Source organism: Aptenodytes forsteri, unplaced genomic scaffold, assembly GCF_000699145.1.
Source record: "Aptenodytes forsteri isolate BGI_AS27 unplaced genomic scaffold, ASM69914v1 Scaffold284, whole genome shotgun sequence".
Classification (NCBI taxonomy): domain Eukaryota; kingdom Metazoa; phylum Chordata; class Aves; order Sphenisciformes; family Spheniscidae; genus Aptenodytes; species Aptenodytes forsteri.
In genome coordinates, this window is record NW_008794445.1 from 1,907,226 (window position 1) to 1,932,435 (window position 25,210).

The following is a 25,210-nucleotide window of genomic DNA, read 5'->3' on the forward strand; positions in this document are numbered from 1 at the left end:
TTGGGGAAAAAGGAAAAGCCGGCGTGGGGGGCGGGGGTTTGGGGGGGGGGTTGCTGGAGAAAGAGCTGCAGAGCAACTTGGTCGAGCAGAGCAGAAACAATGATCTTACCTTGTGGGGAGGGGAGAACAAGCTTGTGGAGCAGTGAATGAATGCCTACCGGGCTCCATCACCCTTGCTGCTGCTTCTCATTCTCCCAAGCTTTGCGTCTGGGGTTTGTCGTGGTGCTTAGTCTGATTTGGGATGTTTCTAAGTGGGTTTGAACAGGAAAAAGCCCAAAGTCACCGCTGTGACCGGCTCACAATCAGAGCTAACGGTGGTGTTAGCCATGGTGGGACAGGGCACAGCCCCATGGGATTTACCTTCTCGCCTCCAATTTCCAGTTCTTTTGTCTCTTCTTCAACTGACATTCTTCAGCAGCTTTATTTTGCTCATCATTTACTGCTCTTTGCTTGGGAGCATCTAGAATGAAACCCCTTCCTTCATGTCCCCGCTCCCCCTCTGGGTTTAAATGGCTTTACGGGTCCTGCAGGCTTCGCCCATTACCTGTTAATTTGTAGTCAGTCTGGTCTGGAATGAAACACCTGTTTTGATGGTCCCATGAGCTGCCTCCCCTGTAGCCCTCTGCTTAGTTTTTGATCCCTCGCTATAGTCACAGGTTCTCCTGGGGCCTTTGAGGTGAAGTAGTTCAGGAAACCGGAAGAAAGGGCTTTGGCCAGGGGCGTTTATAAGAGATCCAGTCCTAAAGCAGATTAAGAGTGGTTTAAGCATGCCAGGGAAGGTTGTCCTTTCTGAATCTAGAAATCTACCACTGCAGCAGGGGGGTGAGGGGGGGTCATGCCTGCCTTACCACGTGCTCCAACACCCTTGTTAGTGGCACCCGGAGGCTGTGGCTTGTCCTTCTGCCTTACCTTTGATTCCTTTACGTAAGGGCGTTTTCTCTATTTAAAAGGAAAACACACGCGTCTGGTGCCATTCCTGCTGAGTGGATAATCGCTTGGGACACGGTTATTTACCTGCCCTGAAACCCCCCACCCCCATAGGGGCCAAGTTGTTCCCTTCACACGTCAACAGGACTCGCTTCAGCCTAGATAAAGCTGGCTCGCTGCTATTCCTGTCGGCGAGGGTCCATCTCATGGCTGCTCGCCTAATAGCATTAGTCTTAGATGGCTTCTTCTTGCACCTCAGCAGCGGCCTCTAACCCAGCGCTTCCCTACTTGGAAAAGCACCATCATGTGTCACTGCCCCAGCTTTACCACCCACAAAAGATGCTCCAGACGGAGGTGGTCAGAGCCGGTGTCCCACCGGTTTGGCAGTGCCCGAGGAAGGCATCGCAGGGAACGCAGTGTCTACCCCCATGCTGGCTGCAGCTGGAGGTGGCCCGGATGATAGCCATGAATTACACCACCTCCTAAACCTACTGCCAGCTAGCCTGGCGCTATCCCAACCGTGGAAGTGGGGCGGAGGAAACACTGACACCAGACCAAAGCGTACCAGATCTGATTACAAAGAGTCTCTAATTGTTTGTGTTCTGTATTGTGACAGTGCAGAAGGAAAAGGAGAGTCCTTGGCAGCCTCTTCAAAAGACTTTCTTCAGGGCTGGTTTGGAAGTGAGGAAAGAAGATTGATTTTTTTTTTTTTTTTTTTTCTTTTTGGTGTTTGGGCTGCTCTGAGCCTGTGTTGTACCAGCACGGGTGCAGGATGCAAGTAGACGTATCACTGGGTAGGTATGTGGACATATGTACATAAGGACCAGCTAGTCTTACATCTCTCCCTCTTACATCTGCTTTTGTCTCAACCCCATATCCCACCTACCCTCCCACGCTGAGGTGCGTGCGAACAAGGCCAGTTTTATACATCCCTGTTCCTCTGCCCTGGCTAAAAACTGTCCCTCTCCACTGTCTGGTCAGCATTGCTGCTGTCTCGTGCCAACACCTCCCCGTCCCCCTCGGGACACCCGCCTCCCTCCCCGCTCTGCTCCTCTGCCACGTGGTTGGCCTCCTCGCTGGCCGCCACCATGGCATTGTCGGTGCTGTGGGCCGGCTGGTGGTTGTCGCTGCTGTGCTCCTCGGCTTCCTGCACGTCGGACTCTGCTTCCTCGGTGTCGCTCCCGCCACCCGTGGAGGGGTTCTTCTCTGGGGGAGGTTCCTTCTTCTTCCCTCGGTTCAGACAGCAGTAGGTGGCCATGGCCAGGAAGACAGCGGAGAGCACCACCTCTGAGCCCGCCAGGTAGAAGATCACCTCGTAGTTCTTGAGAGCATCAACCAAGCGTCCTGATGGTTGGAGAAGAAATGCGACAGTTAGCCTCAGCCTACTCGCTCCTGCACTGACAGCCCAGCACAGGCGGGCAGCACCTGCATTTGGCTGAGGACCCATTTCTCAAGGGAAGAGCAAGAAGCCTGAATATCCAAAAATCACCCTGGGCAAGAGCCACACTGTACCACCAGGGAACGTACTGTAAGAGTGCGGGGTTGGTGTTTTCCCTTGTTTGGACAAGGTTAAATAATTGTGACACACTGATGTTGTGGTCTCGTGTCATGGTGGGCCATCTTCTTCTTGCCAAGGTGAGATGAGCCTTGGCTTGTCCAGTCTCAGAAAAGAAACGAAATTTGAGAGGCATTGCTATTTCTTAAGCTATCATGTCAGGAAAACATTCAGAGGGGGAGAAGAAACATCTCTGGCAGAGAAATCCCTTTGGTTGGCCCATACCCAATGATTTCTCTGCCAAAGAGATGTTCTCAATGTATCTTCTGAATGCACCGGGGCTGGCAATGGAGGAAGGGTTCCCAGACCTTGGTGCTGGGGAGCCTGAGCAGCCGCCCTGCTGCAGTCAGGATGGGGCCATGGTGACCAGAGGCTTCATCCCGGTCCCACGTGCTCCTGACTGCGCTTGTGACCCCCGGGTCCCTGCTGCGCTATGGTGCATGGCCTGAAACCAGCCCCAGGGCAAGCTGAGGTGCCTCCCGGAGCAGTCATGGGAGGCACGTGGCGAATTCCTCCCCAGGTGAATGTGCCCCTGTTCACCTAAGCCAGACGGTGAGTGAGGAGCCTGCGTGCACGTACACGCGCGTGTGTGTGTGTGCGCGCAGCTTATCCTATGCCAAACCCCCTCAGCTCCACGGAGCGGGAAGCAGCTCAGGAGGATTACACCAAACAAAGCCACTTTGTTCAACCCCCTTCTTCCAGCTGAGCACTGCTCCCCTGAGTCCGAGCTGTCGGGTTTGCCAGCACACTCAAGCTTCCCGCACCAGGGGGGTCCTGCTGCAGCGAGTCCCCCTGGGGGGGAAGGTGGGAACCATGACTTGGCTCCCCCCAACACCGTTCTTCGGTGATCCTGCACTGTCTGCGTCCCATTGCGCGTGCGCACAGTACCAAGGCACAGCTGAACTGGGGCAGGAGGGCTAAGGGATGTTTCCCACCACCACCCGCTGGTGTTTATTAAAACCCCCTCTCCCCCCATGATCTCTCTGCAGCTGCCCCCGAGACACATATTTCTTGACACACACCCCTGGCCTGGGACTGCTGACTGCCCCACAGCTTGTAAGATGGGACGTGAATTATTGTTAGCATCAAGAGGGTCTTCTCTCAGCCACCAATTTTTACCTGAGAGCTGGGTGGAGTTGCTGAGGGCAGGTTTTGCTCATAACTGGTGGTATGTGCTGGGGAAAAGGTCATTCACACAGAGGTCTTCACGGATGGGCTTTAGCCCACGTGTTGCAGCTGAAGGAGGGGAGTGCAGGAAGCGATGGAGTGGTTCCTGCCCGGGGATTTGCCCATGATCTGTCCCTGACCCTTCCTCGCAAATAGCACATGCAGGGAACTGCACTTCATTTGGAAATAAGCCTTTGGCATGATTTGGCTTTCTCAGACCTGGTCAGACACTTAACAGTAACCTACACCAACCTCTTGGGTGAAGGTTCTCTCCCCGTTCAACAGCCTGTTTATGGGCTATTGTGGGGCATGGACCCTACCAGGGACTGTGGCCTAGACTAGACTGGTTGAGAAGCTGTGAGTGACTTAATCCTCTTAAAAAAAAGTAACATCAAATGCCTCAGGTGGCTCTACAAACTGTTGTGGCTTGATTGACACCAAAACACCTCGCCTGTGCCTTGGGATTGGGGCCAACACAAGTTGAGATCATTATTCACAGCACCAATCAAAAGGCCATGGACACCAAGGAGAACTTGAAAGACCCTCGCCTTGTCCTACTGAAGATTCTCAAAGGTTTGCCTGCAGCATGTGCCTGACCCTAGCCATAACATGATTTTATGCAACTGCCTTCGCAGTGAAGGCAGAGACCTGGATCCCAGCATGAAAGAGAGGGAAGTGCCACTGATCAGGACTGAGGGACACTGGAAGTCATGCTGCTCTGGATAGCTCTGTATGCCTGCCATCGCTCAGGTCTCTGAGCAAAGCAGAGAGAGAAATATCACTTGCCATCTTCTGCCCCTGCTCAGATTCAGTGTTGTGGTGCATGGAGTGAGACTGGGAGCTCTCACTTCAGATCTCATCTTCCAGAGAAAATTTGAAGTTGAGAAATAGGGTCTTTCTTCAAGTACCGTGCCCCTGCCCAATACCTGCAATACCATGGAATGGCAGCCAAATAAATCACCTGTGTTTTGCAGCAAGAGACCTACCTGCAGAGGGTGGACCGATGAGCACAGCGAAAGCCTCGATAAGTAGGACCAGCCCGATGGCGCTGGAGAACTTCTGGGAGCCAACGATGGCCATCAGCACCTCGAACTGCAGTGCCCCCACCATGCCGTAAGAGATGCCAAAAAAGACACAGAAGATGACCAGCCCCGTGTAATTGCTAGCCCTGGCACTGCAGATGTCTGTCAAGCCATTGAAGAGCATAGCAAAGCTGAACAGGTACGCCACGTGAGGGCGGACCCACTTCAACCCTGCCACCACGCCGCAGGCTGGGCGGGCAAAGATGTCTATGAAACCAATGATGGATAGCAAGAATGCAGCCTCTGTGTCTGGTACGCCTGTGTCCTTGGCGTAGTTGACCAGCAATATGGGGGGCACGAAGAGACCCAAGACCAGGATGAACTTTGAAATAGTATAAATGATAAACCCTCGGTTGGAAAAGATACTAAAATCCAGAAGCTTCTTTCCTTTCTTGGGCTTCTTCTTGGCTTTCTTGGCTTTCTTGGCTTTCTTGGTTCCATCAGTGGTGCTGATTCCCTCCTCTGATTTCCCTCCTATGGGCAGCATCTCCTTGGCTTCATATTTGTCCTGAGCTTTCTCCATCTTCCGCTTCATGCCCATATCCAGGGGTCTCATGACTGCCCCACAAGTGCAGCAGTTAAGCAGAAGGCCCCCCATGATAAGGAACCCTCCTCGCCAACCAAACTTCTCCAGCAGCACTTGCCCCAGTGGAGAGAGGGAAGAAAGGAAGACAGGGCTCCCAGCGGCAGCCAGTCCGTTGGCAAGAGGCCGACGCTTGTCAAAGTAGGTGCCCAGCATGATCAGTGAGGGCTGGAAGTTCAACGCCATACCCAGACCTACATGAGGGTGAGAGCCAGGAGGGAGACAGGGAATGCAAGAACATGAGACGTGGTTTGCAACAAGCTGAAAACTCCCCTCAGACTATCCTAGTCCTGAAGTCCCATGATGGGATTCATGTGTTCCTCACAAGCCTCTGCTCCTTCATGTTGGCGGGTTGCCCCCGGAGAAGATGGGCTAAAACAGCCTGTCTACCTGACGTGTATTTGAATCAGGTAACTGTGGCCATGTTTAGACAGGACCTGTGCCTTAAACAGGAACTTTGCCTCTCTCCCCTACTACTATATGCTGATGCCACCCCAGCTGCCATGATCACCGAGCATCACTTATGTTTCTTCTGTCCCTCTCCCCTCAGCCACAGGCCCTGCCTGTTTAGATCCAGCAGATGCATCTCCCACAGGTGCAACATTCAGGACTAGATGCCTTCTGTGAGCAGGTGCGAATAGGTGAGAGGAGACCTGATGCTAGACATGGCAATGCTAAAGGGAGATACAACATGGGCTTCGCTCTTCCCCAGGTAAGTTTGTGTGTCCCCCCCCAACTCCTGGGGCTCTCACCCGTCAGCACGCCAGCTGTCAGATAAAGCTCAATGATATTGGTGGTAAAAGATGCCAGGATCATCCCAGAGGAAGCTAGCAGCCCGCCGATGAGCATCACAGGCCGACAGCCAAACTGGTTCACCATGATGCTGCATACTGGTCCTGGGAGGAAGCAGAAGAGGCAGAGTAGGAGACCAGAAGGAGACAGGACAACTGGGAAGGGGCAGCCAGCCCAAGCAGGGCACTCGGGGAAGATGAAACACTAATGACAGAGATCACTGCTTGGCTGCTTAGATACACATCTGTTGGGCCCGGCCAAGGGAGAGAGGCTGCGGTGTGGAGATCTCTGCTTTGCCCTGCCTTCAGCCCCCTGTTCTCTTGGAACAAGAGGGGCTTCAGCACTTCAGCAATGAGAGCAAACCTGGTGTCAACTGTCTGAGGCAGGTGGGGGTGTCCCCTGAGGTCTCCTGGGGCAGAGGAAACAGGGACATGAAATGCAGCACACTTCTAGAAGAGAAGTGGTGGGACAATTGTATTCTGCATGTTGGTTCATGACCGGGCCAGTAAGCGTGAGGAGAGCCCATGGGGACATGGTCTGGGACCGTTGCAGGGCAGGGGAAGGCACAAGTTGGGGAGGGGGAAGCATAACCAAGCATCACCTGTCCCATAGAGCATGGCCAGCATGATGGAGGAGATCCAGGCTGTGTCACTGTAGCCCACGTGGAAATCTTTCATGAGCTCCTTGAAGTAGACACTGACAGCTTTCGGGAAGGCATAGGAGAAGCCGGTGATCACAAAGCAGCCGAGGAGCACGACCCAGCCCCAACCACCATCCGGGGGCTTTACGGGAGCTGGGAGCTGCCCTTCCTCTGGGTCAGCTCTCCCCATTGTCTAGGCTGGGAGGGGAAATGCAGACCAGGAGGAGGTAGGTCAACAGAGAGAGAGAGAGAGAGAGAGAAATCTCCAGGCACTGCAAGAAGAGAAGATCACAGCAGGCAAACATTTACTACAAGGTTTCTCTCCATGCCCACCATCTCCAAGCTCAAAGAGCCTCACTGGGGGACCACATCATCTCTCTGCACCTTCATCCTGCCAGGCACGGCAGGATTGCTTCAGGGTGCGAGGTCAAGCCACAGCTGGGCAGAGGTGGGAAGGTCCCCCTGAGCTCAGGGCAGCCCACAGCTCCATAACACCCGGTCAGATGCAGCCAAGCAGGGTCACAGCTCCCAGCTAAGACTGGAGAGCTGCATCTGATGTGGTGGCGCATCAGGATCTGCAGCACCCCACTTGCTCCATATCCAGTCTTGCCTGCAGGCTGGTGCGAGGTGAGAGCCAGCAACATGAACCCCACTCAGCTCCCAAGATCTTCCTCTGAGCCTCTCCCCTCCCGGTCTGCTCCGGCTGGGAGCCTTCCAGGACCTGCTGTGCTACAGATGCCTCCAGCAGTGTGGCACAGGAGGTCCATTAACCCCACTATGCTTTCCTTTGGGAGGCCTCTGTGCACACCCTTCTCCCTTTCCCTCCCTTCCCTGCTGCGAGGGGCCAGATTTGGGAAATGGGTGAAGGGGGAGAGCACAAACAAACCGGTGGCAGCCGTTATTTGCATGCCAGAGAGATTAGGGCTCTGTACCTACACGGAGGGGCTGGAACAAAGCCTAAGGGGGGAGAAGGAGGGAATTAGAGTGGATGTCTTGTGAGTCGCTCTCAGGGCTGTTAAGCTGCCCAGGAATTTTGCTCCAGTTGGCTGCTGTGGGTATGTTTTTCTCATTTCTCTCCTAGGTACCAGGTCTCTGCCATACCCCTTCCAGCACCATTGGCCTCAGTTTCTTGATTAGCCAGGCTTATTTTCACACCTGTATGCAAAAACATCACTGGCCTTTGATTATAGATGCTCCTAAGTAGCATCAGACAGGCATTAGAAAGCAGGTGGGCTTTCTCCATGCCTGAGCTGGGCTTTGCCGGGTCCGGTTTGCCCTATCACCATCTTGCTGGCAGTACACCCCCAATGTGGGTCCTCTCTCCTCCCAGCTCCCTGGGCTGAAGGACTAAGAGATGGTGGCAATGTCCCCATCCGTTGGCACTGGCAGTTGTGGGAAATGCCAGCAGTCACATGCTGGCTGGAGACTGCCAAGGGGACAAGGACACTCCTATGGACGGTACACACAGGGCTAGCACCTGGGAGCTTTGGATCTGGGTGAGTTTCTCAAGGCAGTCCCTTTTCTTCGTGTCCTCCAAGCAATGGGGACAACTTGCCCCAATTCCCATAGCACTGCTGTTGCTCTGCAGGTTAAACTGCAAATCCTTTAGGCAAAAGCACGGATGGCACAGGCTGGGGCAGAGTCCAGGTAAAGGGTCCTTGCTTGGCAAGAGGTGGTCCTACCCTGTGACACCCCTGAATCTTGCAGAAAAGGACAGTGACTGGTCTTTCTCAGGCTGCAGGAGGTTCAGCATGCAGAGCCAAGGCTGGAAACAGGGCTGGGAAGTGCTCTGAGAGGGGTCTGAAACCATAGTTTAGGGGATGCTGGAGGAGGGACTTGCAAGACAAGACAACCAGGCCAGTTCTGGACCCCTCCGCAAGGGACATGGCACAGGTCTCGGGGACTGTGGCAAGGGGCAGAGGCATGAACTGAGAATAGGGTGCTATAAAGACATTTTCAAGGCAAGGAATCATTGCAAGGAAGAAATGATTCATGATACACTCTCCAGACACCCATACCTTCCCCCTCACACCCTTTCTGGTGTTATCCGGATCACTGGCACCAGGACAGCCAGACTGAACAGTCTCGCTCAGCTTCTGCCACTACCCACCCGCTGCTTCTCTCCCAGCTCCACCTGACTGACAAGCTAGGTACAGCTGTACAGAAGGTGACCTGCTGCAAAAGCGCAATGATTTCTCGATCAGTGCTGGTGCTCCACCACTGTACCATCTGCTGCACATAGCTACCTCAAATAAGAGCTACTGACACCAAATACACCCCGAGCCTTTTTATCCAAGCCCTTCTCCCAGCCTCGCTCTTCTTGATCTCGTCCTGCACCACAAATCAAATGAATCAATCAAACCATTGCAATTCATCTTTTTTTTCCTCCCAGCTTCCTAGCAAGAAAATATTTGTCCATCTGTGGCATTCAGAGATTTCTGTAGCATCGCCTGTCAATGATGAGTCAACGGCATCTGATTTTGAAGAACGTTAGACAAATATCCATCAGTACTGCTTGAGTTTGGAGCTGGATGGGTACCTCTGCAGGAGCCACTTGCTCAGTGCCACACAACTGTACAGCAAGGCACGAAGGGGCTTTTACCTGCCTGCAGCTAGATGTTGGCTGAATAAGATGAGGTGCACCAAAGGAGCTCACCTGTGGAGATGCCTCCAAAGCCAATATGCTATAGCATAGCTCTGCTGGAGATTTATCCCAGCTCTGAGCCAGGCAGTTCAGAGCTGCCTTGCTCCTAACACCATGGTGTGTACGCTGGCTCTTCTGCTCACGGCTGCACACGGTGGTCACGCCATGTACCCTGCACCTGCCTTTGCACATTCTACAGCTTGCTATTATTTTCTCCTCAGTTAAGGAGCTTTAGTCACAGGTAAAAATACCACGGGTAAGTTCACATGCACCTTAAAGCTCATCAGCATGGGCACCTGCCCTTCCCCGTGCATCACACACAAGTGGGCCAGAGCAGGCGCTGCCGCAGAGCTAGCTGTAGGTGGGTGCCAGGAGAAGACTTGCACCGACACCAGAAGTCACCAGCCCAGGCTGGGAGGGTGAGGGCCACAGCAGGTTCAGCCATGGCTGCTGGTCCCTGGATGCACACAGAGCCCAGAGCAGTCGGTGCTGGACGATGCCCAGCAAAGCCCTGCTATGGCAGGCAAGCTGCATCAAGGAGGGTCCACACAAATGCTAGGATGGCTCCTCATGCCTCCACACAGTACAGATGGGGGGTGGGGGGGTAGGGTGTGTCTGTTTATTAAATGTAAGTGCCCCGATTCATGCCACCAGCCTCCCCAGCCCACAGACAACACCCTGGAAAAGCATTCGTTAGAGAATTAAACGAGTGCAGGCCTGGGACGAGCTGTCCTGTTGGCAGCCAGTGCCAGGATGCAAGCATCCCTCCATGCCACTGACCTGCGCAATGAAGTGACGACCTCCCAAGCACAAGCTGAGCCTCCGGGGGCCGAGCAGACCTGTCCACAGCGCTCCCTTCTCCCTCCAGCTGGCACTTCCCGGCTCTGGATGAGGGCGCCTGGTTAGATGGTCCCGCTGGCTCTTTGCTCCATGGTGGGCACGCTATCAGCTGGGCACGGGGCGATGACTGCAGGACTCCAGTGCCCGTCGAGCAGTCTCTTGTGCCCCGCTCCTTCCTTCAGGGCAACTATGCCCTCACTAGAGAGCTAATCCCCCTCTCAGCTTGCTTTCTTCCGGCTCCGATGCTGCCCAGCAAACCCGCCTGTGGCCAATCCGGGGGGACGCCCCGCGTGGGGGACCCCCTTGCCTCCTGCAGGTGCAGGTAGTGCCCCACGGCGCTCCCAGCGTGGATGTGGGTCAGCAGCCGCTTATGGTTTCAGGTCGGCAGAGACCGGCGGATGCTGAGCGGGCAGAAAGCACTTCTCCACTTTTAAGAGGCTTTTCCAGCCAATGGGGAGGAGGTAGGTGCCTGCCGCAGCCCGAATCCCCCGGTAATCCCACTGCCCAGGATCTCCTTGCCTTTCCCCCAGCAGAGTCGGGCAGGCTGGCTGGGGGCAGATTTGGAAGGGCCGAGGCAGGAGGGTGGGGGGGGTGCTGGTGATGGACCAGCCAGGAGGGAGGGTGCCGGGGAGGGGGGCAGCAGAGGATGAGGGCACAGGCCCATGCTTCAGTAAGGGGCACAGTGGGGGAAGGGGCTGCTTTCAAAGCCCCCCATCGCTTCCTCAGCCACCAGCCAGAAGGATGGAGAAGCGCTGGCGTGGCTCTGCAGGGCATGTGCCCAGCAAAGAGCAAAGACAAGGTGGACCGGCCGAGGAATCACTGCTGTCCATGGCTCAAAGGGCGGGATCCAGCCCGCCCCTGGCAGCTCACTGACCACCCCCCACCAAAATGAAACCCCTCAGCAGCTGCCAGCCAGAAGGGTGTCTGGTGGGCACCAGGGACGTGCCAGTCTCTGGCCACACATGGGGGGGACCTGTTTTACTTCCAGGGAGGGGACCAGGGCTTGCCCTAGGTGGGATTTTGGGGGTGGGGGGGAAGGCCCAGGCTGTAAATCCCCAAAGCCCCTCAGCCCCCACTGCTGTGCCTTTGCAGCGCTCGCAGACAGGGTTTAATTTCTATTAATAAGGCTAATCGGCTAAAGCCCTGGCCGTTGCTCATACTCCCTCCCTCGCCACCTCTCCCTTTGGCCCCCGATGGTGGGGCCAGGCTGGTGGGGCACCCACAGACCCCCACAGGTCTCTGGGGGAGCATTTCCCCCACACACTGATCTGTCTCCGGGGCACCCAGGGGGCTCACAGCCTGGGCGAGAGTAAGATGGCTGCCAGGCCTTGTGCTCCCAGGCAAGGCCTGCTCGCACATGGCAGCTGGGAAGTGGGGACTTGCTGCCCTCCAGTGGCAGGACAGCTGGGGGGGCCGGAGGGGTGGCTGGCGGTGGGTCATACAGCCCTCCTGGTGCCCTCCATGTCTGCCTTGGCCCCCTGGGCTGGCGGTTGCCCTAGCTGGAGCCACGGCACTGCGGCGTTCAACGTCTGGACCATGGGCAGCCGTTACGGCCCTAGGGCTGGCGGGGACCCCACGTCCTCCTCCCCCTGCGTCCTCTGACTGAGGTGATGTCCCGGCCACTGGGACGGCTACAGAAGCGGCAGTCTCCATTTTATTTAAAAAAAAACCCAAATCTTTTCTGCAGGACAATAGGTGAAGGAGCAGGGCAGCAGCGCTGGGCACTGTCACCTGCCCCCCCCCTTTCCCCAGGGCTGCCCAGCAAGGGAAGGGGCTGCGCCGGGGGTGAGAAGGGGCAGATTCTGCTACAAACGGACACAGTTGCCAAAGGGGCCGAGAGCAGAGAGCTGCACGCTGCAGACCCCGTCAGCTGGACCACGTCGCTGGAAGCCTTCTTGTGGCCTCCTCCCTTTGGGGTTCATTCTTCTAGAAGCAAAGGGACTGTTCGCCGAGTGTCCTTCTCTGCCCACAGCAAGGCTAGCAAAGTTTCGCCTTCCTCATCCTGCTAGCACTGCCCCATGCTGCAGATGATCTTACCCATCCGTCCCTCCACCTCCCAGACCAGCAGCATCCCCTCTCCCAGGCCACCAGCACCAGTAACACCAGACTTCTCCCACTCAAGTACAGTAACATCATATGGGGAGGGGAACGGGGGGCAATCCAAAAAGAGCAGCAGGGATCTGCTGCTGGCTAAAGCATGCCAGACAGCCAGGCGAGATGGGTCCCCATGACCCGGAGGGAAGGGAGGGGAAAAAAGAGGTTACTCCATGAGCGGTAGCACTAGGTTGCTGCCCAGCTGGGGGTCGCAGCCCATCACTTGTATGCCTCCCCCTTCCCTGCTGAAATTCTCTGCTGTCCACAGCCCCGCTTCATCGGATGATGGGTGCCGAGCGGTCGTTGGTGACCGTGGGACGCAGCTTGACTGTGGCAAAGGGGTTGGTACCTCTGGAAGGGGAAAGGAAACAGGCAACCATCAGGAAATCTGCAAAGACCATGCAGGGGTCCCGCTGACCGAGCAAAGGCTATTTAGTCCTGCCAGACAGCCACCTCCATGCCAAGGAGGAGAGTGTGGTAAAGCTGGCTGCTGAGTATGTTTTCTCCCTCCTTAACACACCCTGCTGCAGGTTTCCATGTGCTTCCCCTTGGGTTCTCCTCAGGGCTTCTCACCCTCCCTCTTCCATAGGATGAAGAAAGGACACTAGCATAAGGCTGGTTGTTGCAGTAGCACTCTACACTTATGGCCCCTGACCCTCCAAGCAAGGAGTCAGGGGGCAGAAAGAGGCCACAGCACCATGCCAGAAACATGGAGACACCAACCCAGCTGCCAGGGGAAGGAAAGCAGGGATTTATGGCAAGTCTCATCTTCACAGTCCTGACTCATCAAAGTTAAAAGCCACGTCCCTTACACCTCAGCCCTTTCCAAGCAGGCAGAGCTGCACGAATCATATAGCTCCACACTCAGGTTGCAAGCTGCTATTGTGGCTCTTCCAGGATGGATCAGAAGGAGCACGCAGGTCTGGCCACCTGCTCAGGGTGCTCAGGTCCTACCTCGTATTACCAGAGGTAGGAGAGAGCCTTCGCAGTCAGCCAGAATGGTCCACCTCTGTGGGCCCACCTATCCTGGAAGGTGGGTTGTGCATTGCTTTCCTCCAAACACTTCCCTGTTCCTCCCACATTTGATAATCCAAAAGATTAAATAATAATAGTATTGTAATAATGTCCCCCTGTCTAATGATTCCAGAGCACAGCTCCACGCTTCACTCACCGTGGGAAGAGTTCAGGGCGCTGGTCAAATACTCCTGATTTCTGCAGTGAAAAGAAAGGCAGCAGTGAGCGATCCAGGGTGGGGAAGGAAATGGTGAGACAAAAGTGGTGCAGGAAACACCGCGCACACAGAGGAAGATTTCACAAAATACTTCGGTGAGTTAGGAGCCCAAGTCCTATTAACGGGGCTCTGACTCCTTATTCATTCAAACTTTGCATAACCCCACAAAGTCACCGCTACAGATAACACCCTGATTTCTGTGGTGGGGGTTGTCCCTACACCACAGCTTCCCCATTCCCCTAGGACAACTCCCTTTGTCTTGGGGAGGAAAGGAGATGCCTCAGATCCCCAAAGTGTCATGTCTGAAGAGCACAGCAAACAGTGACAGTCTGAGCTACATTTCACCCTGCCAGCACAGCCAGAGATGCCCCCCTCACATCGCCCACACACCCTGGCAAAGAGTGTATCATCAGTGCCTTCACATGCTTCCTGCATCCATGGGGAACTCAAGAGCTGTAGTGCTGCACCCTACCCTACACCACATACTGCTTAAATGTGGACCAACCTGATGGAGAAAGATGGACCTAGGCCTTGTGGCCCTTATTCTTGGCCAATAGATAATGAAGGATCAGTGACAACTGGCCTGCTAAAGTACACTGGTTTCTGTATCTGGTGGCAGACAAGAAAGCCATGTGTGGCTATCTGTGTTCCAGCTGGGAACGCGCCCATTTGCTGCTGGCTCAACTGGAGGATGTCTTGGGCAGAAGTTTAGAGCAAGGCTGAGTCTTTCCAAACTTCTAATGAGGCTCAATTTCTCTGCCATGGTACTTTAAATGTTCCACATGCTTCATTGCTCAATCCCAGGTCTATCCCTACACCTTAGACCCAGGACTGGATGGAAACCAGTGACCCAGAGGGGGGGATAGGCTGCAGAGCCTGTTCCCCTCTGTGGTGTGCAGCCTGAGGCTCCCTGAAACCACAGAGCAGGACATGAAGGGAAAAAAGAGTAATTAAATGTTACATTTTTGAGTCCTTTGAGCCATCCGGTTGCTTGCAACCACGCACTGGCCTGGAACCAGTGACCAGAGATGAGGTTTCCCAGCCTCCTATGAGACTGAGCAAGTAAACGCCCCACAGGCAGCACCGTCCTTCCCTCTCCCAGGTTCCTCATCTTTAACTGTTCTCAACTTTAACTTTGACTGTCCTCACCAGTCAATTCCCCACAGCTGGAAGCAGTGATAAGTGGAGCCATAAGCCGTAGGTTGGACACAACTTTTTCTAAGGCTCTCCAAAATGGCTGTGCTCTCAGCCTTTGCCCCTAGCTTTTCCCGTACCCCAGCTGTGACTTTAACCCAACCCTTGCTTGAATATAGAAGAGGAGCCCTATGAAACTCCTCTCCATTCTCTGAAGGGAGAAGGAGGATGGCATCTCTGTTAGCTGGTCACCCACTCCCAGCCCAGCCTGATCACTCCATGGTCCTACTATTAGCAGAAAGAGGTGCTGCCCTGGAGCCACCAGAAATCAGGCTGGGAGGTCATGGAGAAAAGGATTGAACTGAAGCGTCCCTGGTGAGCAAAAAGAGAGAGAAATGAGGAGGGCAGGGGCAGAAAAGCAGTCCCTTGGGGGAGCAAAGCCAGGCACTGAGGATCTGTACACACAAGGCTGACTGGCAGGGGCCACTAGGACATGGTGGCATGTGAACAGATTGGGTGAGAAAGGCCAGTGCTAAGCAGACCCCTTAGCTGAGGAAGGGAGGAGGTCATACACCAACATCTGGAAGGTGGTTTTCTTTCTAAACAGGCCAATGCAGAAAAGGTGTGCCTTGGAGGATGAAAGTCAGATGTGGCCCACTCCACACACACCAGTCACTCCTCCTGCACTCACCTTGGAGCCAGAACTGACCGGGGTGGCCACCCCACTCTGGTGACTGCTGGCACCCACCGAGAGGGGAGGTGGGTTCGGCAAGCTGGGCTGGGCAGCGGCAGGCCAGTAATTGCTAAAGGAAGGAGTGCTGGGACGGTCCAGGATGTCATCCATACTGTGACTGCTTCGCAGTGGGAAGGACCTGAGCAAGAGAAGACGACAGTGGGGTGAGAGTCAAAGAGCAAGGAACAGGGAGCAGCACAGGTGCTAGCCACAACATGTATCTATGGGATGTCTCTGGAGAAAATACACATAGCTTGGACCATCCCAGTCACAAGCGCCTTTGAGAAGATATTGCACGTGTTAGGGGAGCCATCTAGGGTAAGCCTGTGAGATCTCAGGGCACGGCAAGGCTCTCAGCGGATGCTCCAGCATGGGAGCACTGCAGCTTTTCACGGGGCACACCCCAAACAGGTGTCCCACTGGTGTTAGCGACCTACCAGGAGCCACTCCAGCTCCTGCCTGGCCAATTGCTCTCCTGTTACCTGGTGACTGGCTCCTCCATCTCCCTCGCATCCTCCAGAGGCTTGACATAAGCTTCAGGGAACCAGCCACATCTAGGGCACAGGAACAGAGATGAATGAGGTCCAGGCAACCATGGTTTGTGGTTCTTCAGATCCAGCTGCCCAGCACTCCTGATCTATACCCATTCCACGCATCAACCAAGCCGCTGCTGCCGCTACCATGTGTGACAGGATTTCTGCACATCTTTCACCCCTAGGTGGGGCACGAGGTTATTGCGAGACAGTTCTTGAGCTTGGAGCAGGACTCGGTTATCTCAGAGGCTGTGCAAAATGCCTGCTATCAGGAGCAACGCTGGTGCAACCCAGGAAGAGACGCTCTGACTGAGCATGGTCGCCAAGGCTGGCACACAAGGAAGCTGTGGAAATCCCTTCTCTTAAGGGCAAAGCAGCTCCACCCCAGAAACCCCCCAAAAAGAAAGGCACTGCTTTTGCTCATCTGACATCTGAGTGTGAGCTTCCCTGCAGAGCACGGTGCAGGGATGCCGTGTGGAACAGGGCAGGCTTTGCACACAGGTGTTGGCCAGCAGCACCACAGGGAGTAATTCAGTAAGAGCTGGGTGCAGCAGTTTCCATGCCCTGTCTGTGCTGGAGGGTGCGGCAGCAGTTGCGTTGTGAGCTGAGAAATGCCAGGCTTCTCAGGTAACTCCAGCAGTTCACGGCCCTGAGCTGGGTCCCATGACAGGAGTCACTCAGTCACGCAAGCCAGGAGAGGGTCACTGCATCCCTGGCTCTTCTACCCAAAGCCCCTGGAGCTTTCTCAGGCAGCTCACCCACGCTCACCCTGCCCCACCGCATCTCCTCGGTTTGGAGAGCCCCCGTGCTAGACACAACCCATGACTGAGGACATGGTGATGTCCCACCCAGATGGTGGGTGAGACACAGTGCCCAGGCCACACCAGGGGGGGGAAGGGGGAGATAATTTCAGGCTTGAGCCTGCCAGCTCCAGACCCGACAAGACTGCATCAGCCTGCCAGGCCGATTTTACAGCACAAAACCACGTACGTGGAGGGCCCCGGCAGCTTGCCAAACAGCCAGGCCGGGGGGAAGGGGGAGATAATTTTGGGCTTGAGCCTGCCAGCTCCAGACCCAACAAGACTGCATCAGCCTGCCAGGCCGATTTACAGCACAAAGTCACGTACGTGGATGAGCCCTGCAGCTTGCCATACAGCCAGCCGTTCTGTGCGTCCGGCATCAGCACCGTGATGACATCCCCAGGGTCAAACCGTAGCAGGGTCCGGTTGGCACCCGTTGCGTGGGGCACGATAGCCTGCACTCTCACCGTGCCGCTCCTCCTCCTGCCTTCGCTGCCGCTGCTGGCCTCACCAAAGGAACCCGAACGGGAGGTACGGCCAGTAGGGAGCAAACCTGCAGGGAGGCATCAAAGGGGTCTGGCTGGAGTCCAGCAGCCTGCTGCAAGACCCACGCTGCCTTGAAGGGACCAGCGCTTCCCCAGCCAAGTAATTATCCTAGAGGAGTAGATGGCCGTTCTCTGCAAGCAGAGAGCAGGGCATAGCATGGGAAAGGGTAAAACATTCATCTTGCAGAAAATCAACTCAAGCTGAAACCACTTGCTTTGCACTATGTCCTCTTTGGCCAGATGTCTAGGGCACAAGCACTGCCTGCTAAATGACTGGCTGATGTCCCTCTTCCCAACCCTGCTAGAGCAACTGAGAATTTGGGTCATTCTCTTCCACTGCCCCTTTTTTTTTTTTTTAAACACTTAAAGCTGAAATTTGTCAGGAAGGAAAAGCAGGTGAGACATGAGGTAACTGGCTGGGTTTTGTAGGGCAGGGTAATATTTAATCTGGTAGTGCAAGGGAAGGTGCATTACCAAAATGGGAACTCCAGTAAGAACCAGCCCTCATGGTTCAAGGAGTCTTGAAAATTGCACACCTGTGTGTTCCCCCCCACCACAGCCAGCCAGGAAACCTGGCCTTGTCCTGGATGGACCGTGCTCTGAAGGTTGTGCTTACCCCCTACTTCATTCAGCCTTGCCCTCCCCAGCTCCCATATGCACTGTCCTCTCATCACGCCCAGGAATGTGGCTGAGGACCGGTGGTCTGATAGAGTGGTGGTCCCCCCCCAAACCCAACCCTGTTCCCAGAGAGGCCAAACCGCTGTGTCTCCCCACAGCATTGCTCCCGGACATGGGTCGTACTGGCTGATGGTGTCCTCCGCAGCGGCTGCCTGGGGGGCTCTGTTTGAGGAGACAGTCTCATTTCTGGAGGTTCTGGAGAGAAGGCACTGGATCTACTCCCAGTCATGGGAGAATTAAAGTCCCCAAGGGGTCTCTGGGGCTGTTGGAAGGAAAGGAGGCTGAATCCACACAGGCTGCGTCAAGCAGGAGATGGTCTGAGAGATACCCAGTCCCTCTCAGAAAGCCAAACCCAGCACATTCCCCCATTGCAGCCCACACACACGCTTCCCTTCATCTTGGCCAGGAAAGGCCATGGAAGCTGGACAAGGCAGCAAGTACCACAGTCAGCTAAGGACTGGCCTTGCCCTGCAGCCTGAAAGGCGCAGCTGCAGCCTCACCACCACCAAGGCAGAGGCTGTCTGTGGGCTCCTCACCATCTCGAGGTGGGTGGGGGTGAGCCGGCCTGATGGATACCCCTGGCCATGGGAGGCCACGAGAAGCCCCTGAGAGTGGCTGTTTGAGGGGTTGCGGCTGGCCTCCAGCTGCTCCTTCCACTGTGGTGCCTTGGTCTGGATCACGCCCCGGGCCTGAGGAGGGAGAGAAGAGGGGGTGACTGACAGGACAGAACAGCTACAGAGGGAGCCAAGGGCTGCCACGTGCATTAGATTAGGGACCAGAGGGGGTGACTGACAGGGCAGAACAGCTACAGAGGGAGCCGAGGGCTGCCACGTGCATTAGATTAGGGACCAGGTCCTCCCACAATTATGTTTGTGGGAATGGCTAAACAGAGCCCCGCAGAAGTGAATTTCTAGGATGGCACCCTCCAGCAGAGACCCCGTGGTCCAAATGACCCTGCCATAAACACCTACATCGCCCTTCCCTCTCCCATTGCTCACACACCCAACTAACCCCATGTCAGCACCATCCTCACCCCTGGCCATGCTCTCTCAGCCTAGTACAGTCAGCCTGGACCCCACAGCAAGAAATGAAATAGAGTTTCCTGCCCAGTCCATGCACAGATGCTGCCTTCACCGAAGGGGTGCCTCAGCCCTGGCTCCCTCCTGCCTGCATGCCGCCCCTCCAGCCATGCTGCCTGCTCCCCCAGCTCCGCTCCCTGGCACGCCATGGCCGTACCCTGCTGTAAAACTGGAGGAGAGTGTTGTAGAGCATCTGGTGCTTTTCAGCCAGGAAGCGGTAGCGGCGTTTCTCCTCCAGCTCAGCCCCCCTCTGGCTCTCAGAGACAAACGCCTGCATCTCCAAGCGCAGTCGCATCACATTCTCCTGGGCCACAGGGGAAAGAGGGAGGAAGGGATCAGTGTAAATCCAGCAGAGCGGGCTCACACACAGCAGGGGAAGGGGTGAAACAGGTCATCACCAGCTTCCCAGTCCACTCGCAGTGCTGGAGCAGCACAAAGGAGCTAGAGCAGAGTGCCAGGGACCAAGTCCTTGCTCACTGAGGCTTGCTAAAGGAGGCAAGGGCTTGGCAGGAGTGAGCACCACAGGTCAACAGCACCCTGTAGAAAAGGAGTTTCCTCCTTTCCAGATAAGCCTGCTGCCTTTTGAACACTGGGGACAATCCCCTGGCTTTTAAGAAAGGACAAGGTTGCTCAAAAATCAGTCCTGGCTCCAGATAAATCATCCAGTTCTTTTTCCAACTCTTCCTGCAATCCCTGCTCACCTTCATCTCCCGGACATTTTTATCACGGGCCCTCTCCATTCTCCACAGCTCTGCCATGCACTTATCCAGGTTGGTGGCTCTGCGCTGGTACTCCAGCTCATACTGCTTCTGGCTTTCCTGCCAGGGAGAAACCAGGCTGGGTGAGTCACCGGAGACCCAGCCACACTGTGATGCAGCAGGGGTCCTGCTCTGATGGGTGGTTAGGCATCTGAGTCCCCCTGAAATCAGGCTTCACCTAGACCTCTTATAAAAAGTCTTTCTTTACCTTCCTCTTCATTTTGAAGGGCCCCAGAGCGCTAATGAGCCTCAGGATCTCAGGAGCAAAGAAACCTGGGGCCCAGCTCCCCCAGCACTGGGAGCAAGCCCCCAGGCCTCTGTTTCCCTCCATGACACTACCCACTAGCATGGCCAAGCTGGGCCACAATGGCACAGGACCCACACCCATGCAAAGGCTGTGGTTCGGGGAAGCTGGGAACTCTGCTTTTGGGATGCCAAGTGTCTGAGCCCCATTGAAGCATTCAGCAAGTCCCACTGCACAAAGGAGAAGAGTTGCCTGCCCTCTTTAGCCCTCCGTCATCAGCAAAACTAGGTGGGGTTTGGTCTATCATGAGAGAAGAAGATAAGGCCCCCAAACTCCTGCTGAGGAAAGTCAAGGAAACACCTCAAGTGCTCCAGTGAAAGCCCTTGGGTAGAGGGGAGAGGGAAACAAGGAGGGTTGAGGAGAAGGGAGTTCATCACTCACACTGATGAACTGCACGTCCATTTTGGTGTTCTTCTCCATGTGCTGCAGCAGGTCCACATGGAAGGTCTGAGCCTGGAAGAGGCGAAGGAGCCATCACCCTCATCCCTTCACCATATGGGGTGAAGGGGTGGCTCGCAAAACCCACAGAGCTAGCGATTCCTTTGCCACCTGGACCCCGTATAGAAGCCAGAAATGGGCACATTAGGGCTACCATGGAGCAGCCCTGAAGCCTGGGGGTCAGCACTCAGCACCCACCCGACCGTTAACCCCCAAGCTTCAGCACGAGCACAAACAGCAGTGTCTGGAAGAGTTAGCATCCCCTCCACTCCTGTCCCACCACTGCCACCCAGGGAAAGAGAGGACGGCCTCGCCACGTCTTCAGAGCCGGGTATTGCTCAGTCTACTGCGCACCTGCCACCACACCTGCGGAGAGGTGGTGACAGTCCACCAATGGCACCAAACATTGAACAAGAGCCAGGCTCTGGGCATGCTAGCTCTGTAACACGCCTCTGTCACACGCAGCAGGGATAGCAGGGAGGCAGGCACCTGCCAGCAGGCATGTCAGAGGGCGGGAGATGGGGCAAATCAGGAAAATGCCAGCATGCTGTGGTTAAGGAAGTCCCTTTTTTCCCCACCTGCACCAGTCCCTGGGAAAACCACTCACCATGACTTCCAAATCAGAGCTCAGGAGTCTTTGCGTGTCAGACATCTGCATCAGAATTTCACCTTCAGGGAAAGAGACAGGAGACGGTGGAAAAATCCCATGGCCGTTTCCTTGTGCACCCAAGGAGACAGACCAATAGCGTGCAACTGAGGCTGATGATATATGGGTGTGAAAGTCCAATAGATACTGCAATGCACTGCTCTCTGCACCCTGAGAGAGGCTGGTAGCCTTCCTCCCCAGGGCTCAGCTCCACCACCACTCCCCAGGCACTGCCAGTGCGGGGTTGCTCCAGCCCATGAACCTGCCAGACCAGCGCTCTGCTACAGCCCGTGGTGCCAGCAGGCAGCCTCGGCTCTGCCATGGGCTCTGGGGCCCCAGGGCTCCCCCCCCCCCCCCCTCCCCAGGCACTGCCAGTGTGGGGTTGCTCCAGCCCATGAACCTGCCAGACCAGCGCTCTGCTACAGCCCGTGGTGCCAGCAGGCAGCCTCGGCTCTGCCATGGGCTCTGGGTGCTGGGTTTCCGCTCTGCCGCAGCCCCTACGAGCCCCGTTTCCACCCCCAGTGGCACCCCAGCTGTGGTGCACGGTTCTGGCTGTCCTACAGGAAAGAAGCTACAGCACCCGCTGCTGATGCTGTGTGCGGTCCCACTTCACCGGTGTTGGCATTATGAAACCATGGAGGGAAGAGACTGATGACAGGGAGTGGAAGAGTGAGCTGGGTGGTGCAGATGATGGTAGGAGTCTGCAGAAGGGACACATCTGCTGGAAGTTTTTTACTAAAATGTTAAGTATCAGAGCAGTTCCCCGAACATATTTTCAGCAGCTGTCATTAGGCTGCAGAATTATTTGTGCTGCTGAGTGTAAGCCCCTCAGCTCTGAGCTGCCATTTCAGCTGGGTGTAGGCTCAGGAGGACAACACCCCATCAGCTGTTGTCAGACCATGCTCTCCGGCTTTTCCCTCACACCTGCAAGGAGGAGCAAAATAGTTCCTCCAAGATGAAAACTTCAGCTCTCAGGGCAGGATGCCTCAGCAAGGACTGGTTTCCATGAGAGGTCTATCACCGGAGGTCTGTTCCAGGAGCTGGGCTCAGTCATTGATCTCAGAGAGATACAGGGAGAGTGCTGGGGCCTTGGGGGCTATTTAAGGATACACAATAAATTTGACTCTTACTGCCTGGACAGGGCCTGGCGCTGTGAGACACCATTTAGAGGAGCTGTCTTCCTTCCCCCAATACCTGGAAAGGGACTAGCTAAGGGAGAAGGCCAAAAAAATGTAACTGTGGCTCATCACAGGACAGAGGATGGCGAGCGGGAGAGCCTTACCCAGCACGTGTGAGGTGGAGCTCTGCAGCGCTTGCTCCCCAATCTTCTCAATTGCCTTAAAATACACTTCAGCCGCTTTGGATAATGCTGCGAGGAGAGGAGAGGGGAGGGGAGGTAAGGATCTGGCCTGCCTTCCCACTATCACCAGCCCCAGCAAGCAGCACACAGGACAGTCACCCCCTGGTACCTCGCCTATAGGCAAGGGCACCCCGTCTCTTCCCATCTGTGCCTAATAACAGCAGTAGGTCCTGGAGCAGGAGAAAAGTGAGTAAGAGCAGCTGAGGACATGCCATGGAGGGGACCATCAGCCTTGCCCTGGGTGACAGCAGTCCCTTCTGACGCATAGTGGACACCCAGGATGGACGCAGCAGCATGGAGCCTGGGCTATGCGGGACCCCACTCACCGTGGAAAGCACGCAGGTAGTTGTTCCCCAGGTACACCAGTTTCTCCAGCGCGGGGTTGAACTGCTCCAGAATACTCTGTGGCCAGGCAGAAGCATGTTAACGCCAGTCTTCCCCACGCCCCAGAGACCTCAGCAGGTCGATGCCCTCCTGCTGCGGTTCGGCTGGGTTCAGCAGGGACCCAGAGAGCTCCCCCAGCTACGATGCTGGACGGCTGTGGTGACGTACAGCCATGCACAAAGTCAGCTCCCTGCATTGGAGGTAGCTGGGACCTTTGGCTGCCCTGAGACCTCTCCAGCCAGCCAGGAGAGGAGCAATGCCAGAGGGCAAGGTAGCTCGCTGGAGAGCCAAGCAGTCACCTGAAGATGGCTTTCTCCCAAGGCCCCACACCTGCTGCAAGCAGGGGATTAACTGCAAGGGGATCTGAGCAGCCTTTCCCCTCACCCCTGAGCCTGTTGGGGTGAGGGCCACCACTTATTATCCAGGCATGAACACGACTTTTTCCTGGCCAGGATTTGGTGCACTGCCAGAGTCAGCAGCTTCCTAAGAGAAGGGATGGACTGCTTCAGACCAGCCTCTCCGCTCTTACCCAGTGTATGTATCGAAGGTGTTTAATGCCTACAGCTGAAAAGACCAGAGGCTGGAATAAGCAACTCCCCCTTCTCCCATCCCTCACCACCTTGGTGCAGCACCGATGTGCGTAGGGAAGCATTCATGAGATCAGGCTGCTCTTTCCAGCAAAGGGGAAAACAGCTGACTGAGCTCCAGCTTCCTACCAGCAACTAAGGCATGTCACCCTTCATAAACATGCTCCGTGTCCAAACCACCCTGGTTGCCCAGTTCCTTCCCGGATCTGCCTTAAGACCCACACCACCCTCCCTTCCTGCCAGCCGTCTACTCTCAAACACAGCCCAGAGCCCACAGGAGCTGCTGCAGTTCAGCCCGGGGACGGATCCAGCCCTCGGCTGTCCACCCTTCAAAGGAGCCTTTGGCAGAAAACAGCTTTTCTCCTCCCACCCGCACGTCTCCCTCCCCTAGGCAGACAGGAGCAGCCTCTGGTGTCGGCACTCACCTTATAGATGGAGATGGTGGATCTGTAGGACAGGTCCATCTCCAGAGCCTTTTTCCTCTCCCACTGAGAAGCAAGGAGCAAAGGAAGAGCACAAGGTGCTATACTGACCCAGAGGACTCTGCTTCTGCACAGCCAGCTGGATGGAAAGAGCCCGTCACTGGTAAGGTAGGACGGCAGGAAGACACAGACGTGGTACAAAGGGAATGGAGCACTGCTGGAGTTTAATAATTCACCAGCCAAGAGGCTGGAACCTGATCTCTGGAAGTAACCGGACTCTGGGGAGAGAGGAATCCTGCGACAGCCAGCAAGTGCATGTGACCGCCTCCTTGAATTATTGATTGCCAGCTCAGTACCCAGCTCTCCCTGCCCTGACACCTGCGGAGCCAGCCACCTGCCAGAGTAACCGCCTTATGGCTCGCTGCCTCTGTCACTGCCACCGCTCGGAGGTGGCTCGCTCGGCCTCACTGTGCTAGCAGAGCATCTTCAGGTCCCTCGCACACAGCTTGCGATCGCAGGCAGCGAATAGCAGGGGCTGGGGGGAAACATAAGGAAAGCTCAAAATAGGTTTCACCTCTTCCCTGCCCACTCTTCCCTCACCCCAGGCCTCAGCCCTCTGGCTCTTAGCATCCCTCCCACTCCCGGTCTCAATGAGACTCCCTAAGAGCAGGCATGAGCTTTGTGCCTGAACCCTCCTGCTCTCCCTGTCTGCATGCAAGCAGCCCGAGCACAGATCACTCTGGGAAGACCCTGCAGATGGTGCAGGCTTACGGAGGGGGGGATTGCAAGCCAGGGGCAAAAAGCAGAAAGGAGCTCACGTTCTCTCCATCCCAAGATGTGGGGTTTTGTTTTTCCACAGGAAGGTAAGCCCCTCCAGTATGTAGGAAAAAGAAAACCTTTACTCCACATTAAAAGACCCTTAATTCCACAATGTCATTTGTGAAAGTGAAGATCAGAAGGCGGATAATCAGTTTTTAGCCCTATTCACGACTCGGCACCCACACTGCTGCCAGCGGTGTCCCTTAGGAATCAGTGGGCACCAGGTCCAGCAAGCTTGCAGCAGTTACCTTGTCCAGGAACCACCTGGGGATACCGAAGTTAAAGCCCCGTCTCCAGTCATTTATATCCCAAGCGTTTTCAGTGTTCCTCTTTTTAGGCCAGACCAGCTCCAAGAGGATTCTCACACGGGAGCTGGTCCAAAGCCTCTCCACTGTCTGCAACTGATAAGCCCGGCATGCAGTGTTGTTCTTCATG

The 25,210-nt window shown here is 55.5% G+C and overlaps 2 protein-coding genes across 2 annotated transcripts; both read right to left on the bottom strand.

Moving 5' to 3' along the window:
• Nucleotides 1–1,876: 1,876 nt before the first annotated feature.
• Nucleotides 1,877–9,408, bottom strand: SLC16A8 (solute carrier family 16 member 8). The gene is made up of 5 exons (XM_009289971.1): nt 9,349–9,408; nt 6,708–7,018; nt 6,067–6,210; nt 4,636–5,508; nt 1,877–2,271 (listed from the first exon to the last, which is right to left on the bottom strand). Exons 2-5 carry the CDS (start codon nt 6,934–6,936, stop codon nt 1,877–1,879), a joined length of 1,641 nt encoding a protein of 546 aa, XP_009288246.1. The 5' UTR covers nt 6,937–7,018; nt 9,349–9,408.
• A 3,191-nt stretch (nt 9,409–12,599) lies between these two features.
• On the bottom strand, nt 12,600–24,011 carry BAIAP2L2 (BAI1 associated protein 2 like 2). Its single transcript, XM_009289972.1, has 14 exons — nt 23,960–24,011; nt 22,890–22,965; nt 22,486–22,572; nt 21,165–21,226; nt 20,501–20,572; nt 19,759–19,875; nt 19,215–19,361; nt 18,515–18,667; nt 18,102–18,240; nt 17,083–17,308; nt 15,905–15,976; nt 15,381–15,561; nt 13,496–13,536; nt 12,600–12,675 (listed from the first exon to the last, which is right to left on the bottom strand). Exons 1-14 carry the CDS (start codon nt 23,996–23,998, stop codon nt 12,600–12,602), a joined length of 1,488 nt encoding a protein of 495 aa, XP_009288247.1. The 5' UTR covers nt 23,999–24,011.
• Between the last annotated feature and the right edge of the window lie 1,199 nt (nt 24,012–25,210).